Below are 15,015 nucleotides of genomic sequence, written 5' to 3'. Positions count from 1 at the left end.
AGCTGTGAAAATGAAAGGTAAATGCCAGCAAATCCTTTAGACTGTGGTGGATTTTTCACTTATTATTTCCTGTTGGCTCACGCTGGGGCTGTGCAGGGACTTGGAAAAAAAAGGGGAGGTGGAAAATGTGGCGTGCAGGGAGGCAGCTCGGGACCCTTTCCTCCTGCAGGACCACTTCCCCATCGCCACCTTTAACCGTGAGGACACCAGCTCTGCGTGCAGCAGGTTTGGTGCGTGCTAAATCCCACACATTTCATTGCAGCCACCCTTTTTCAGGTCCCGTAAATACGCAGTGTCTCCCCCAGCCCTCCTCCTTGCCAGGAATGGAGATCGGAGTGTGGAAGGCATCGCTTTGTCCAAACACAGTGCTCAGGACATCGTGCAGACGATCAGATACAGATTGCTGGACACGTTTGTAAGTAAAAAAAAAATAATTTTGTTTTGTTTAGTTTTGTTTTTTGTTTTGTTTTTGTTTTTTTTTCCATTGCGGTCATTTTCATGAGCTCTGATTATAGCATGGGGCTGCGCAGGATAAATATGTTTGCTCATTATTTCTATCGTGCTGAGTTACATGTGTATGTGTGCTTTATGACTTGGAGCAGACAGCCTGGACAAGAATCTGTTGTTTGCAGTGTGGTCTCGTGGGGCGAGACCTGGGAGTCTCTCAGCTGGCTTGTGCTCACAGTCCCAGACCCGCTGTTGTGGCCTCCTGCAGGGCCTGCTCCTGCACATGGATTTCAGAAGCTGTGTGGAGCTGGGCTGAGCCTGCCTCGCTTCTCTGCTCACCCCCCTTCATCTCAAAGTGCTCAGCTTCTCCGTCAGACTTAGTCTAGGGGTTAGACATTTCCAAAGTGCACCCAAATCCCATCATCCATACCTCATTTTAGCTTCCTGCATTCAACGTGGACCCTACAGGCTTGTTTAGCCCCAGCCTCACTCACGTAAAAAAAAAAAAACAAACTGATTTTTGTCTTGCTCTCTCCTCCCTCTAAACCCCAACTTCTTGTTTTGATGTCTTGCAGCCCGAAATCACTGTGCAAAATCTGCCTCGCTACTTGCAGCTCAGGAAGCCCTTCCTCATCTTGTTTAGCGATGGTGACATCGGTCAGCTGGAAAGCAAGGAAATGCTGAAGCTGGCAAAAGGGACACCGCAGCGAGCGTTTGTACCTTGCTGGTTGAACTTGTGAGTATGCGAAAACATCTTTGTTTCTTTCCATTAAATTGCTCTAAGCAGTTCAGGGCGAGAAAAAAAAAAACGAGCCCGCAATTTCTCAAAACATTATCTATCTGGTAATGTGGTTATATGGTCTGAAATCATCATGGGTTGGGAGGCCAAATCATTTAGCAATGATTCAGTATGTATCCTGGGCAGCTGCAAAATTGCACCAAAAAAAAAAAGTTAAATTAGTAAAACCTTAATTGATTGCAGAAATAATTGTCAGTAGAATAAAATGTTCTCAAAGATACAGCACGGTAGTTTGACCCTGGCACTGAAGCTAGTTGTATTTTCTTTTTACACGTGGGTGAAAAAAGTAAATTTGCCCTCCTGGAGTGTCTTAAAGCAATTATTCCATCAGCAATTAGAGGGAAACACAGCAGGGCAATTAGTGATTGCTGACCTTAGGAAAAAAAAAGTTTGCAGAAGAAGGGAGAACCAGAAGCAGCCCTATAAGACAACCTTCAAAATATTCAAGAAACAAAATGAATCCAGGAGCTAAGAAATACAAAATTATAGAAGAAGGGATTATTTTTTTTTTAAATCCTCTCCTCCTGTGTGCATTTTGAGTTTTTAGCCCCTGTTTGTTTTGCCCAAGCCCAGAGACACCTCACTGTCTTAATCATAACGTGCTTTGAAGTCTGGGAAGCGCCTAGCAGCGTGGGCTGCAGTTTTGCTAAAGGGAAATGCACATGTTTTCAAAGAGAGGACGATTTGTTTGCCAGTAATGCGCAAGAAATGAGAGCCCCTGGAACTTCCCCACCTACGCATCTGCCTCTGTTCTCCTTTACTGAGAAAGAAAAGGCCGTCCTTTGTGAGGGCAAGAGCGCTTCCACACGAGAAGGCAGAATACGACCATTGGCTTTTAAAAGAGCAACACAGTCCTAGAAAGAGGACCTCGTTCCCATGGTGAGAGCCAGCTCAGACCCTGTGCACCACTGAGCCTCAAAATAGTGCCTGAAGGCCTCGTCATCCTCGTGTCCTTGCTGTCCCTGGGTCTCAGTCAGATGTCCTCTTGTGGTTCTGTGGCTCTCGGGGAAGTTGCCACTCCAACTCCTCGATGCTGGCTTGTAGGAAACCGCCCTGTTGCTGCCAAGGGACTGGGTTGTGTGAGCACACCCCTCTGCGTTACCTCCTGCCCTTTCTTGCAGGGTGCTGACAGCAGCCAGGCTGCAGGGAGCTGGGAGTTCGCCCCCAAAAATTGCACCACAGGGGCTCTGCAGGGAGCTGGGAGTTGTCCCCCGAAATAACACTGCAGGGGCTCACCACATTGGGGGCCGCTCTGTCATTTCTGTCTCCCCCTTTCTTCAAAACTTCTGGGGGAGCAAATTTCACGCCTTCCTACAGGATTTATCCCAGCAGTTCTCTGCTCCTCCTGCTAGAGGATTTCTTCATGCATCTCCTCCTGCTGTCCACTATCTCTCTATTAGACCCTAATGGCTTGTTTAAGTCACTGAGCCCATAAATAACACTGGGAGCTGTCCCCTAGGTAAAACTGTGTTCGTGTGCCTTGCTGGATGTGACCCAAGGGCTTTGGCACTTCCTTGATTCCTGGTCACGTTCTGTTTGTTGCCAAACTGCTGCTGAACGAGTCAAATCTCTTCTTCTCACCAGGAAGAACACCCCGGTGGGCCGCGGGGTCCTGAAGGCGTACTTTGCCAGCGTGCCTTCGCTGCCTGTTCTCGTCTGGGTGAACCTCCACGCTGGGGGTCAAGTGTTCAAGTTCCCATCAGAGCAGTCCATCACCCAAACCAACGTCTTGTCTTGGCTGGAGAAGCTGAGGGCAGGACTGGAGATTCCCAGCAGTAAGTGGACGAGCGTTTGAAACGTTCCTAAGTGTGCACTCTTAGCTCCGCTCTGTTTATGAGAAGATGCTACGTGCAATAAATTGTCTGCCCTGGAATTTAATGATGGAAAAACTAGCTATTCTAGTTTGAGTTGGAGCAGTACAAATAGTCCGGCCAGAACAGAATACCCATACTCACGAGTTTGCTTTGGGACTGTTTAAAGTTCAGAGCCAAGCGTGAATAGTTCTGAATCGACATCTCTTCCCTGTAATAATCCCCAAAGCTGGCCGTGCTCTCCGCTTGCTGAGGACAGATTTGCTGAAACAGGGCTTGCTATTAAAAAGTCCCCTGACTCCTGGCTGTCAGGGTAAGAAATAGCTGCTCTTTAGGCACCTTCCAGCATTTTTTTTTGGGCAGGTGAGTGGAAGGAAGCTGGTGTTTTGCTGTGGTCTTTGGGACATAAAGGGCTGGCAAGCTTTTCACTGAGTCCCTCCTGCCTTGATCAGCTAATGAAGTTTAGAAGAAAGGCAAATATGCCTTCCTACAGCATGACACGTTGCCATGGGGTGCCACGAGAGGGGCTGGCAGCCTGCTCCAGGCTCCCAAAAGGCGATGGGGATTTCGATCTTTGATGAATTTCAAAACGAGCCTTTCAAAGCGCTTGTTTCCAAACACCAGCCTCAGCCTGGATGGGTAGGACGTGTAGTAGGACGTGTGTAGGATGTCTCAGTACCCAAAAACATCACTGCTGACCCAATAAGGGCTGCTGCCACGCTGTGACCCGGCCGTCTCCCCCACCTTTTTCCATCTCCACCGCTGAAGGCTGCACATTCAGGTCTCTGGTTGGGACCTTCCCTCAGCTTTCAGGGCATCAGAGGGGTGTGCTGATGGTTGGGCAGCACGGCCAAGGGCTGTGCCAGCCATCACAGCCTCCTTTCTCGAGCTTTTAAGCACTATGAACTGCACGATCAGCCTTAAAAGCATAAATTAAAGAGCATCCTCACTTAGCAGTACCGCTTCCTCTCTGCAGAGACAGCAGTCTCGCTCCATGCCTAATGACATTTCAGTAATGCACTCATTAACATAGCTATTTGAGGCCCATCCACGGCTGCAGGGACACGGAGTGTTGCTGCTCCTCACCTTCACGGTTTGGAGCTCTGAGGACTTAGAAGCAGGTCTTGGAGGAGAGGAGCCCTGGGCCAGCTCCAGTAAATATTAATGCATCTGTGGTCGGTTGGATCTGAGGGTCAGTATTAGCCGTGGAGGAAAAAGTGATCTTTAAAAAAAAAAAAAAAAGAGATCTTTAATTTTGCATTCGCTGGAAGCACAGAAAAGCTATAGTTGGCCTGAAATGGAAATACCTGTGAAGGGGGTCACGTCACAGCCTCTTAACTCATTAACAAGCGACTGCGTTCACTTCTCAGGTACCTTGTCTGAGGAAGACTGGAAACCACCTCTTCCTGCTTACGATTTCCTCCAAATGATGGACACCACGGCGCCCGAATTCACCCTCCCTACGCCCTACCACCACGGGGACGGGGACGGGCAGGAGCAGCAGCAGCCAGAAGGCTCTGAAGAGAAAGCCACAGGCAGGGAGGAAACGCCTGAGGAAGCTGGGCTGAAGGCAGAGAAAGTCCAGTCCCCTGGGAGGGACCTGCGTGGGACAGCCCCGAGGCTGGCAGGGAGGGAAAAGCAGGCCAAGAGACACAGCGAGCTGTGAGAGTGAAAGGCTGTGGGACAGTGCCCAGAAAAAAAAAAAACACTCTCGCTTTCTCAGCCCTCAGTGAGCCTCTGCAACAGAGAGAGAGAGAGAAGGGAGTTTGGCTGCGAATCGGTGGCGAGGGGATAAAACAGCCCCTAAAATTTCAGTTTAAATTCCCCGGGGCAACGTGTCGGTAGGTCTCTCGCACCCGAAATGTGTCCCTACAACCTCCTGGGCGCTGCCCGTGTTGCATTTCACAGCAAACCACGGGAGCAGAGCTGCAGGGAGGCTGCTGCCGAGGAGTTCTGCCCTCCTGGTAATTGCCGGGGAGGCAGGGTGAGCTCGCCGTGCATGCAAAGCGTTTGGCTCCCCAACAAATCATTCCAGAAAAGCTGAATCAGCACAACCCTTCTGTACGGTTTCTGTATATCTCACGAAGATTACTCTCTGATTACCCTGGGCAGGACGAGTGAGTGATTCCAGGACAAGGAGCACTTCTCTGCCCTTGGTTCCAGCAGAGGCTCTGTCGGCGAGCTCTGCCCTCGATGAGCAGTTCAATCTGCACTGTCACTGCACAGATCCACGAGGGCAAAAAATCCACTCACCCCAAAGCTGCCGTGTTTAAACCGACACGCAGCTTTTTTACACCTAAAATTATTTCCACCTGAGTCAGGAACTGAATTCATCAGCGCCCATCCTCGGGGCTGACAGCGGTACCTGGCTCAGGTGGCTTTATTACGAGGGCCAGAATTGGGGTCAGCACAGCAGCTGTGAGTACCCGGCACAAATATTTGGGCCATGGCTTTTCTCAGCGCTGGCATTTTCTTGGTTGCAAGCCCGGGGGGTTATTTACAGCCTCTGCTGTTTTGCTGTGGTCTCAGTAACGGTAGCGAGGTTGGTGCCTTCTGAGCCAAGGAGGGTGCAGGGAGGGAGGTGTGTGGGGAGGGCAGCGGTGCAGAAATGAGGGGAGAGGGATGAGGGGCAAGGCTGGGGGTGCTGGGGCTGTTGCAGTGCGTGACAGAGCCGTGCCACGTCCTTTTTTTTGAGGACTGGAAGTGGCATTTCAGCCTCGAGACAGCAAAAAGTCTGGCAATCCATGCTGCAAGACGCCTTGGGGTGCGATCAGAGGGAAGCTCTGTCTAATCCCCACTGATGGCCATGACAATCTTCTTCCTTTTTAACCTGCTCTGTCCCACAGCACTGCCGAGACGTGCCAGGAAGGTCAGATCTTCCTCCTTACGGCTCCGAGGTTCCTGGTGAGGGGGAAAAACGGCGTTAGGGACCCACCGAGAGCCTTGCAAAGCCTCTCTCATCCTGCAAGCAGCCTACGTGGTTGGGACTATTTTGAAACGCCGAGAAATAACCCATTACTCTTGTGCTCTCCTTCAAGCCTTGAATTGGAGCAGGCCGTTTTTGGATTTACTGACCGGGCTCGGAGCCAAAATATCTGTATTTAAAGTCCTGAACCGCGGCGTGCAGAGCGGAGCCTGACGAGCAGCACAACTTTCCCAGGGGAAGGAGGAGAGGGCGGCGAGTTCCCCTCCCTGAGCTCCTGGAGCTCCTTTACACGGCACGGGGACATTTCCAGCCCTGCGACACGGCTGCTGCAGCACTTTGCACAGGCAAAGGGCAATATTTGGGCTCCTCCTTCAGCCTTAAATAAACGATCTCTCAAATTTAAGCGCTCCGCGTCGGTCTCAGTTGCGTGGGGCAGGCTGATGTCCCGGCCCCGCGTGTCCGGGGTGGAAGCACGCTTCCAGGAAAGCTCCTTCAACCCCTGCGTGCGTGCAGCAGAGTTCAGAGCCCCAAAGTCCTGCACTTCAGCAGATTTTGTGCAATCCGAGGGGCCTTCCCGGATCCCCGCTGCTCTTGGCAGCGCCTCGTTTTTTTTTTTTTATCGTGGACCTGAGCCACTCGGGAGCCTGTCACTAGGGGTCAGTGCCACCTCTCGGTTATGGCTGGGAAAATTTGCTTAATGCTTGCTGGAGAATTGCCACCGAAGCCATGGGGGTTCAGGAAAAAGGTTATCTTGGGGGGTTGAGGGCCTGTTTGCTGCCGGGGCAGCGGCCAAAGCAAACCTAAGAGCTGAGGAGTCGCAGCGCTACGGGGTTCAGCACATCACCAGTGGGGTCCCTAAACCCCGAGCCTCCCAGCAGGGGTTTGGCAGTGCCAGGAACCCCGAAACACACCATCAGGTCCCTGTGGTGACACGGGGAAGGGACAGGCTTGTCCACGACCCATCGAGCTGGCTGGCATCCACGTCTGATGGAGCTGCTGGCTCCGAGCAAGGTTTTGGTCAGGGTCCTGCACCCCACGGGCCTGGCTTTGAATTTTTTTGTTTCTTTAAATGCAAAATGTCTCTTCCCTTGTGCAGCGCTAGCAGGCACTTAGAGACAACCTCTCGAGGCACATAGGTGCCAGGATACGGGCGGAAAGGGAGAAAATGTCCCGGGGGCTGGGAGCAGCTTGATCGCAGTCTGCATCCTCCAGCTCTCCCGCTCGCTGGCAGGAGCAGCCCTGTCTTATGTTATTTTTAAGAGCGACAGCCCTGGGGGAAAGACCAGCACGGAAAGAAGTAGTCAACAAGCCCAGTGTGTGTTTATGGACGGGAGTGAGAAGGGAGCCCGAGGAAGAAGAGCTCTGCAGTCCCGCCGGGGTGGGGAAGAGGAATTCAGAGCGGTGGAAGGAAGCCAGTGGTTGCTGCAGGATGGGGTGTGTGTGTCTGCAGCTTCTTTGTGTCCCAGCACGTGCTGGTAGGCAAGAGAAGCACAATCACAGTGAACCTTGATGCTATCAGCTCCCTTTTTCAGCCATTTAGCATTAAAATGTGTCTGTTTGGGCCAACCTGCAGGCCTCTGCCTCCGAAGATGATGCTAGCGAGGTGCACAAGGAGCTGATGAGCCGATAATTTCCTGATAGATTGGATTGATGGAAAGTATTGACACTTTGGGGGCTTATATCACTCTTCTTTTGGCTGTAATTCAGCACTAAAAGTCAGAGGTGGGCGTTTCATGTGCTTCAGTTCCCTGGAGGCCTTGCAGGGGGTGTTCAGATGCCGGTCATTGATGAGAAGACAAAATGATGCTACAAAATAATGGATTGTTGGTACAAAATCATGGATTGTTGGTACAAAATAATAGATTATGTGGCTGTGCTCGAGAGCGAAGCAGTTCAGCTCTCTGTCCCAGGCGATACGAGGTGCTCCATGCGCCGTGAGCTGCCTGCGGGGCCACCACCATCGGCTGGGCAGCAGCAGGGTGCTTGCTAGAGGGACCGAGGGATCATTTAGGGTACGCTTTGGGTTTTCCATGCTTAAAGAGATGTCAGAGGGATGATTACAGAGGGTTTTGGTGCATGGCTTGGCCGAGGGGCAGCAATCTGAAGCATTTCCAAGCCCCGGGACTCGGCTGTTCTCAACCCATCCCCCTCCCCGTGCCCCACGCCACCCTTTAAGCTCGCTCCCCTGTGGCTGCACAGCAGGAATAGAGCTTTAGGAGGGCAGCAGGAGGCGTGCAGGAGAGGAAGGGGCACGGGAAGGACAGGCACAATGCTGGCTGCCAGCTCTGCCAGGATGTGAACCAGGACAAGAGCCGGGGGCTGGCTTGCGCTCAGCGGTCCCTGGTGCCGCGGGGACGCAGCATCTGGCAGGGCTGGGGGGAAAAAGGAAGAGGAGGAGGATGGCAGGCCTTCCTCCTGGCACTGATGGGAAGGGGATGGGAGAAAAGGAGGAGCTGGCGTGGTGTCGGCAGGGCTGGGGGTGGCAGAGGAGCTGTGCTTGCGTGCGGCTGGGGAAGGGAGGGCGCAGGGGCAGGATGGAGCTGGGCTGGGAGATAACGGGTGGCTGCGGGGCCGGCTGGCTTTCCTTATTGCCAACGTGTCCGCCTGGCATTTCCAGTGCTAAAAATACGGCTGTGCTCCTGCTGCTGCCCCGGGGGAGAGCTGCGGGCAGGTAGGAGCAGCACCCGAAGCCGTGGCTCCTTGCAGGGTGGCCGCCGTGCCCGGGGGGGCGAAGCTGGAGGAAGGGGAGACCAGGCTGGAGGAGCAGGACCCAGAAGGGACCATCCGGCGTCCCCGTTCATCCCTCCGGGGTGAATTTCCCCCCGGATCAGCCCAATTTAGGGGAGCCACGAGGGTTGCAGAGGGCTGGGGGTGGAGGTGGCCCGTCTCCGGCGCCACGTCGCTGCCTGCATTGTTCATTGTTCCAGCGTGGGGACGGGAGGTGATAAGGGAGGAGAGGGCAGCGCTCCGGTTCCTGCTCCTCGACAGGTTATTTCCCCGCTCGCCTGACCTCTCCTTAGGTAAACTCAGTGCTTCACCTCCCCGGAGAGTTGACTTTGCTCTCCCGCACTCGGCGGCGCAGCGCGGGGCCCTTGGACAACAGCTCGGCTCTATTAATAGCTCGTGGGGTTGCCAAATCCCTCCTGGGTGTTGAAAGAGAAGCTGCAATCGGGTGATTCAGCCCCGGGTGGTGGGACAAAAGCGCCTTCCCCACGGGGCCGTGCTGGGAAAGGTCCCCTCGTCCCAGCCTGGAGGGGCACGGCCGGCTCCCCGGCGCGGAGCAGAGGTGGGGAAGGGCCTTTGCTCCGTGGGACGTGGGCTCCTTGGCTGGCTTGCAACACAAACAGCTGTATCGTGAAACCAGGGCTTGTTCCTCGCTGCTGGCTGCTGCCCAAGCTCCTGGGCTGGGCTCGTTCTGCACATGCACCTGTAAAAAAATTAAAAAAAAAAAAAAAAAAAGTAAAAAACCAAGATCCTCTGGTCGGGGACGCAGCCACGGATGCGCCACCGCAGCGCCTCGCACGCAGAGGTGGAGAAGGGATTGAAAACCGTGATGGGCTCGGTTTTGCTCCATCAGCAGCCCTGCCAGGAGGAGAGAGGAGGCAGAGCCTCGCTGTGCGCTGCAGGAGGGCTCCTCCTCGGCTCCCTTTTGGGTTTTGGGTCCTGGGGTCTCCTCTCCAGCAGCTGGGCTCCTTGGGAGCGCCCCGTGCTGGGGAACGGGGGTTTTGGGGAGCTGGGGGAGCCCCCGGAGATGCTCTGGGTGACCCCCAGATCTGCTGGAGGAGGTGGGAGAAGTGGTCCCTGGGTGGGATCGCGGCGCTAACACCCAGGCAAATATTTCGCGAGGCACTTTGTGCCCAAAAATAACCCGAAGTGTTTTCAGGAGCGAAGCCAGCGCAGTATCCACGGGCCTCCCAGCGCAGGGCAGCTCCCAGCCTCGGGGCAGGGACATAGGGCAGGGACACCTCCAGCACCTCCCCATTGATTTTATCTGGGGTCTGAGCCCTCCCAGCAGGGACAAGGAGCGAGCTGGGGGGGCTCAGCACGTCCTGCTCGGGGGGGGGGCAGCACCCCGAGAAGCATCCTACAGTGCCCGAGGGCTGGGGCCGAGCATCCCCACGGGCTGGTTGGTGTCTGGGCTGCTTTGGGGCGAAAAGCTCGGGGATGCAGCAGATCCCCCGGGGGCTGGAAACGGCTCTGGCTCCTCTGACACAGCCCCTGCGTGCTCCAGAGCCGTGCCTGCAGCAGGCACCCGCGGCATCTGGCTCCGGTGTGCCGGCGGCGATGGTGTGCGCAGAGCCCCAGCCTTCCCTCACCCTCCCCACGGCCCTATATTTCCCCCCCCTGCTCAAAAATCCTTTTTTTTTTTTTTTTTTTCTCCCCAGACCACTGCTGGCTTCTCTGGAAAGTCCCAGAAACCAGCTCCAGTAACAGCTTGGGGTGCGACCGAGCGTGGCTCGACCCCTGGGATTTTGGGGAGGAGAGTGGCAAACGCCAGCTCCCAGCCCTCTCCTGCACCACCCCACTGGGAATCTGGCAGCTGGGGGGCTCCGAGGCCAGCCGAGGACCCCCAAAGGGCAGACCCCACAAGGGCTCCGGGTCCCCTGCTCTTCCCCTGGCTCAGGGAGGAGGCAGCAGCGAGTGCAGCGACCTTTGGAGACGTGATGCAAGGTCGCTTCCTTCCCTGCACGTCTCAGATTTGCCCCATGGGGCTGGGCAAACGGGGACGTCCCCGGGAGTGGGGTGGGATGGAGAAGGGCTACGGGGTCAGGAGGTTCAGGCTGCGTCACCCCGGGAAATCCCATCTGACCGATGGCTTTGGAAGTCCTGGGGCTTGCCAGGATCACGGTGACCCGGCGATGCCACCTCCCAGCAGGGAGGTCCCTCAGGGACCCCACACACCACCCAAACCATGTGCTGGGGACAACGGGACCCAGCTCCAGCTGGGATTGTGGTCCCATTAGCCCAGCACTGCGGTGGAGAGCACCCCGAGGACCCCTCTGCAAAGGCAGGAGCCCCCCCGAAATCCTGACCTTCCCCTCCACCAGGACAGGGACCCCACAGGGACCTCCAGGAGGTAAAACGTGACCCCAGAAATGCTCTGAGAGCTGCACTGCTAATGCACGCCCCAAAAAAACCACACATGTATGAAATAAAATCCTTCCAGGCTTAGCCTGCCCTCCTAAAAACGTGGAATGACTTTGGAAAAGTGAGAGAAAAGAGGAGCTGCTCCCCCCGGCAGGGGGAAAGCAGGAAAGGAGCAATGGGGTGGCGTTTGCTGGGCAGAAACCTGTCCCCATCAGCACTACCAGGGGTTGGGGACACGGTTCCTGGGGTCTTGCAATGCCTGGGAAGGGCTGAGCTGCCCCAAAAAGGGGCTGGATGATGAATGCGAGCTTGAAAACCCCTTGTGGAAGGGATGAGGGAAGCTTCAGCGCCCCGAATAAGAGAGATTCAGCATCAGGTTTAGGAGAAATTTTTAACCACAAACCTTCTCACAACCAACCCCGCTGAGAAAAGATCCGAAAACCACCCCTGGCTGTGGTGGCACGGCTGGGGACAGCCCCGGGGGCTGCGGGGACGGCGGTGCCCGGTGCCCGGTGCCGGTGCCGGGAATGTCTGGGCAGGACCAGCTCCATCCCCAGGGCTGTCTGAGAGCCATCAGGGCTGCAAGCGAGCCTTTCCCATCCCCGTTGGGCTGGAAATGGCATTTAGGGGAGGAAACAGCAGCTGCTCGTGACAAATAAACGTTCCCTGGTGTATACAGCCGCTTGGCACGACAAAGCCCATCGCCCCCGGCCTCTGTGTGGCCGGAGCTCTGGTAGCGCCGCGGATAAACACGGGGAAAAACCAAAGGGCCCCGTGTAAACACAGCCCTCGGCTCTTTTTAACTCTGCTCAGAGCTCTGGCCGCTTTGAAAGCTCGCGTCTGTCCCGGCCAACGCCAGCCCTCCTGCCCCTTAGGACGAGAAAAATCTCGCGTGCCCCCTCGGCACCGCTTGGGGATGTCGAGCTGCGGGGAAACGGCACCCTGAGGGGTTTTCCTCCACCCTGCCAGGGGTTTTCTGCACCCAGCGCCATTCCTGGGCTGCAAATCCCGTGCAGAGCAAGGCGGGCAGAAAAATTAATGAATAAATAGATAAATAAATATATATATATCTATAAATTCAGCAGCCAGGAAGGGCTTGCTGGGAAAAGCGCGGCTGGAGGTTGCGTGCGCCGGGGGCTGTTTATAGCAGCTGGTGAGAGTGATAAATCTGCGGATGCTCGGCCTGAGTAACTGCTCCGGGAGCCCTGCAGGGATGGGGATGGGATGGGGATGGGATTGGGTTGGGATGGGGATGGGGATGGAGGAAGTGTGGGGCTTGGCTGGGTTCCCTCACGTGCCGAGCGGCACCCTCAGGCTCTGCGCCCCGAGCAGGAGGCAGCCCAGCCCTTGCACGCAGGTGGTTTCCCTGGTCGTGGCCACAGCAGCCCCAGCTTTTATTCTTTTTTTCTGGAGATTCCTGACCTGGCACAGGCTGCAGAACCAGGAAGATTTGCTGCCAGAGCACGGAGAAGTGCAGGGTCCTGCAGGGTCTCCTGCCCCGCACCCCTCGGCCCCGCTGTCACCGCCGTGCCCCGCGGCTCGGCGTGGTGACCACTGAAAGACATTACTCACGAAGCAAAGAAACAACCCTTTTATTTATTTTTTTCTTTTTTTAGGGGTTTTTCTTTCAGCCACAAACTGCCAGCTTCTGCAGCTGAACCGCAGCGAAACCAGGCCAGGTGGGGGCTGCTCTCGGGAACCCAAACTGTGCCCAAATTTACGATCTGCCCGGCCCTGTCTGGTCTGCACGTGGCTGGCTCCAAAATCCGGGGACCTTTGCTCTCTTCCTCGCACAGGCCCAGCTCTTGGGGCTGCTAACGGGGCTAAAAAGCTGATAAAAGGGCTTGGATTGCAGGAGAGATGGCAGCAGGCAGCGTGTGGGGCAGAACGGGAGCCATACGGCACGCTGAGCCGTGGGTTTTAGCTTTTACGGCCTCACCCTTGGCCAGATGCTTGACATGGCTCTGACACTGTTTAGTCTCCTGGTTTGGAGGGCTCGGATTGCTTTGGGAAACGCGGATCGGCTGCTTTTCCCCACGGGCTGCGTGGCCAGGGTGGACACAGATGTTTCCATGATTCAGAGGAACCCACTTGAAGGACCGAGCGGCCCGGCACGTGAAACCCTCGTGGCTCCCCGCAGCGCTCACACGTCAGGGGCTGGCTGAAAAACTCCCTCCAGACCCCCCCCCCCCCCCGTGGGGGTTTTGCCATCACAGTTGGTTATACAGGCATAAGGGAAACCCCTTGGTGATTTTCGGGCTGTTTTTCTCGGGGTGGCACATCTCCAGTCGGGGTCAGCGCGGGTACCAAATCTCCTGCCGGCATCCGCGGCGCTGGCACAGCCCTCGGGGCCAAATCTCCCCTCTCAGGGAAAAAAAAAAATTAATCTTCGCTCCTCACGCAGCAGTCGTACAGGGAGAGGAGGCTGGAAAAAAAAAAAAAAAAAAAAAAAAAAAAAAGCAATCCTGCGTGCCTCAGCTGGATGCTTTTAGCAGGGAGGACGGGAGGACTTTCTCCGGGGGCGAGCGCCGGGGCGGCGGGGGCTCGCCGTGCGCACGCAGCCCCGGAGCAAACAAACAAGCGGCGGCCCTGGAGGGTTTTTGCTCTCGTGCCGGGCGGCGGCGGCTGTATTTTTAGCTGCCTGTCCTCGCTGGGTGCATACAAATGTCCCCCTTGTGCTTTCAAGCAGCCGGAGAGCCTCTTGCCAAACCCGCCGGGCATCCCCGCCGGTCGCTTTCCCAGCGCGGAGCATCCCTGCCGTGTCCACCCCGGAGCTGTGCCTTTGCCTCCTGTGTTCCTCCCGCCTGAACCAGGAGCTGTGGCCAGGTACGGGTTGGACAGGGAGCCCAGAGGAGCAAAAGTCCCCAATAAACCAAAAGGCAGCCCCAATAAGCCAAAAGGCAGCACTGCTGGAGGTGCTGGGGGGGGACCTCGACCGCTGTGGGGCTGCACAGAGCCACCAAAATCCCTGAAAATGAAACTAAATATAAATATCATTCATACGTTGCAAAAAAAAAGCTGAAATATGGCCGCTGAGAAGTGATCCTGCTCGCATCCTTGCTGTTCCCAAGATCTTGTAGCCCTCCTGCGCTGGGCTGGGTCACAGATTTGTTGATCCATGCTCTGGCTGTAAGGCTGTGATGCTTGGGGTACCCCGGCAGGCTCCGGGGAAGGGGCGATAAAATGCAGCCTGAGCCCAGCCCCTGGGGATGCTGGAGGCCCCTGGTGCCAAAAAGGGACTCGAAAAATGCAGGAAAATGGGATCCAGAGGGGCTGGAAGCGTTCCTTGTTAACGCACGGGGACGCAGAGAGCTGAGAGCAGCTCCGGCCAGCTGGGCTCGCCGCCCCTGCCACGTTCCCACCCCAGAGCCTTGTCCCCTTCTGCCGAGCCCCTGGAGAGGGACGTGGGGCTGTGGAGGAGCCGCTGGAGCCCTGGGAAGGCCGAGGCTCAGCCGGGACCCAAAGCAGCCAAAAAGCGGAGGGCTCGCTCGCTGCCAGCCCTCGGATCGCCCGGCCCCGCGGCTCTCCGGAGGAGATATTCCAAAACAAGTCGGAAGCCAAGGGAAAAGGAGCAAGCCAGAGGGAAACTCCCCTCCCGTCTTCCCTGCTGCTGGAAAAAAAAAAAAAAAAAAAAGCAAAAAACAGTGTCCCCAAATCGTGGCACGGCGCAGGGCCCCGATCTCCTTGGGGACAAGGCACAGCCAGGCAGGGATCTGTGGGGGCACCGAGCGGGTCCCCGGCACGGAAATGAGAAATGATGAAGGGAAGGGCACAGGCAGCGAGGTGCCACGTTGCGTTGGAGGGCAGCAGATGCCGGCTGAGATGACGAGAGCCGAATTAATTTCATGGCTCCTTCATGGCGCTAATGAAAGCGGCGTTTTTCTGCCGGCTCGTGGCTCAGGACGCTCTAATTTGGGGCTCTCCTGGGCCCTGCAGAGCGCTAA

At 55.9% G+C, this 15,015-nt stretch overlaps 1 protein-coding gene across 4 annotated transcripts in view; it reads left to right on the top strand.

The window, feature by feature from the left end:
• TXNDC16 (thioredoxin domain containing 16) overlaps nucleotides 1–5,613 on the top strand; it is a 40,786-nt gene extending 35,173 nt beyond the window's left edge. For all 4 annotated transcript variants that reach the window (XM_082760564.1, XM_082760565.1, XM_082760563.1 and 1 more), the window contains 4 exons: nucleotides 277–415; nucleotides 1,023–1,183; nucleotides 2,831–3,021; nucleotides 4,428–5,613. In XM_082760564.1, the coding sequence (XP_082616690.1) occupies nucleotides 277–415; nucleotides 1,023–1,183; nucleotides 2,831–3,021; nucleotides 4,428–4,723 (787 nt within the window). In that variant the 3' untranslated portion in view covers nucleotides 4,724–5,613. The remainder of the gene's footprint in view (nucleotides 1–276; nucleotides 416–1,022; nucleotides 1,184–2,830; nucleotides 3,022–4,427) is intronic.
• Nucleotides 5,614–15,015: the final 9,402 nt, after the last annotated feature.

Source organism: Aythya marila (assembly GCF_965140915.1).
Source record: "Aythya marila genome assembly, chromosome: 5".
NCBI classification, from domain to species: Eukaryota; Metazoa; Chordata; class Aves; order Anseriformes; family Anatidae; genus Aythya; species Aythya marila.
This window is presented reverse-complemented; position numbering and strand designations above follow the sequence as displayed.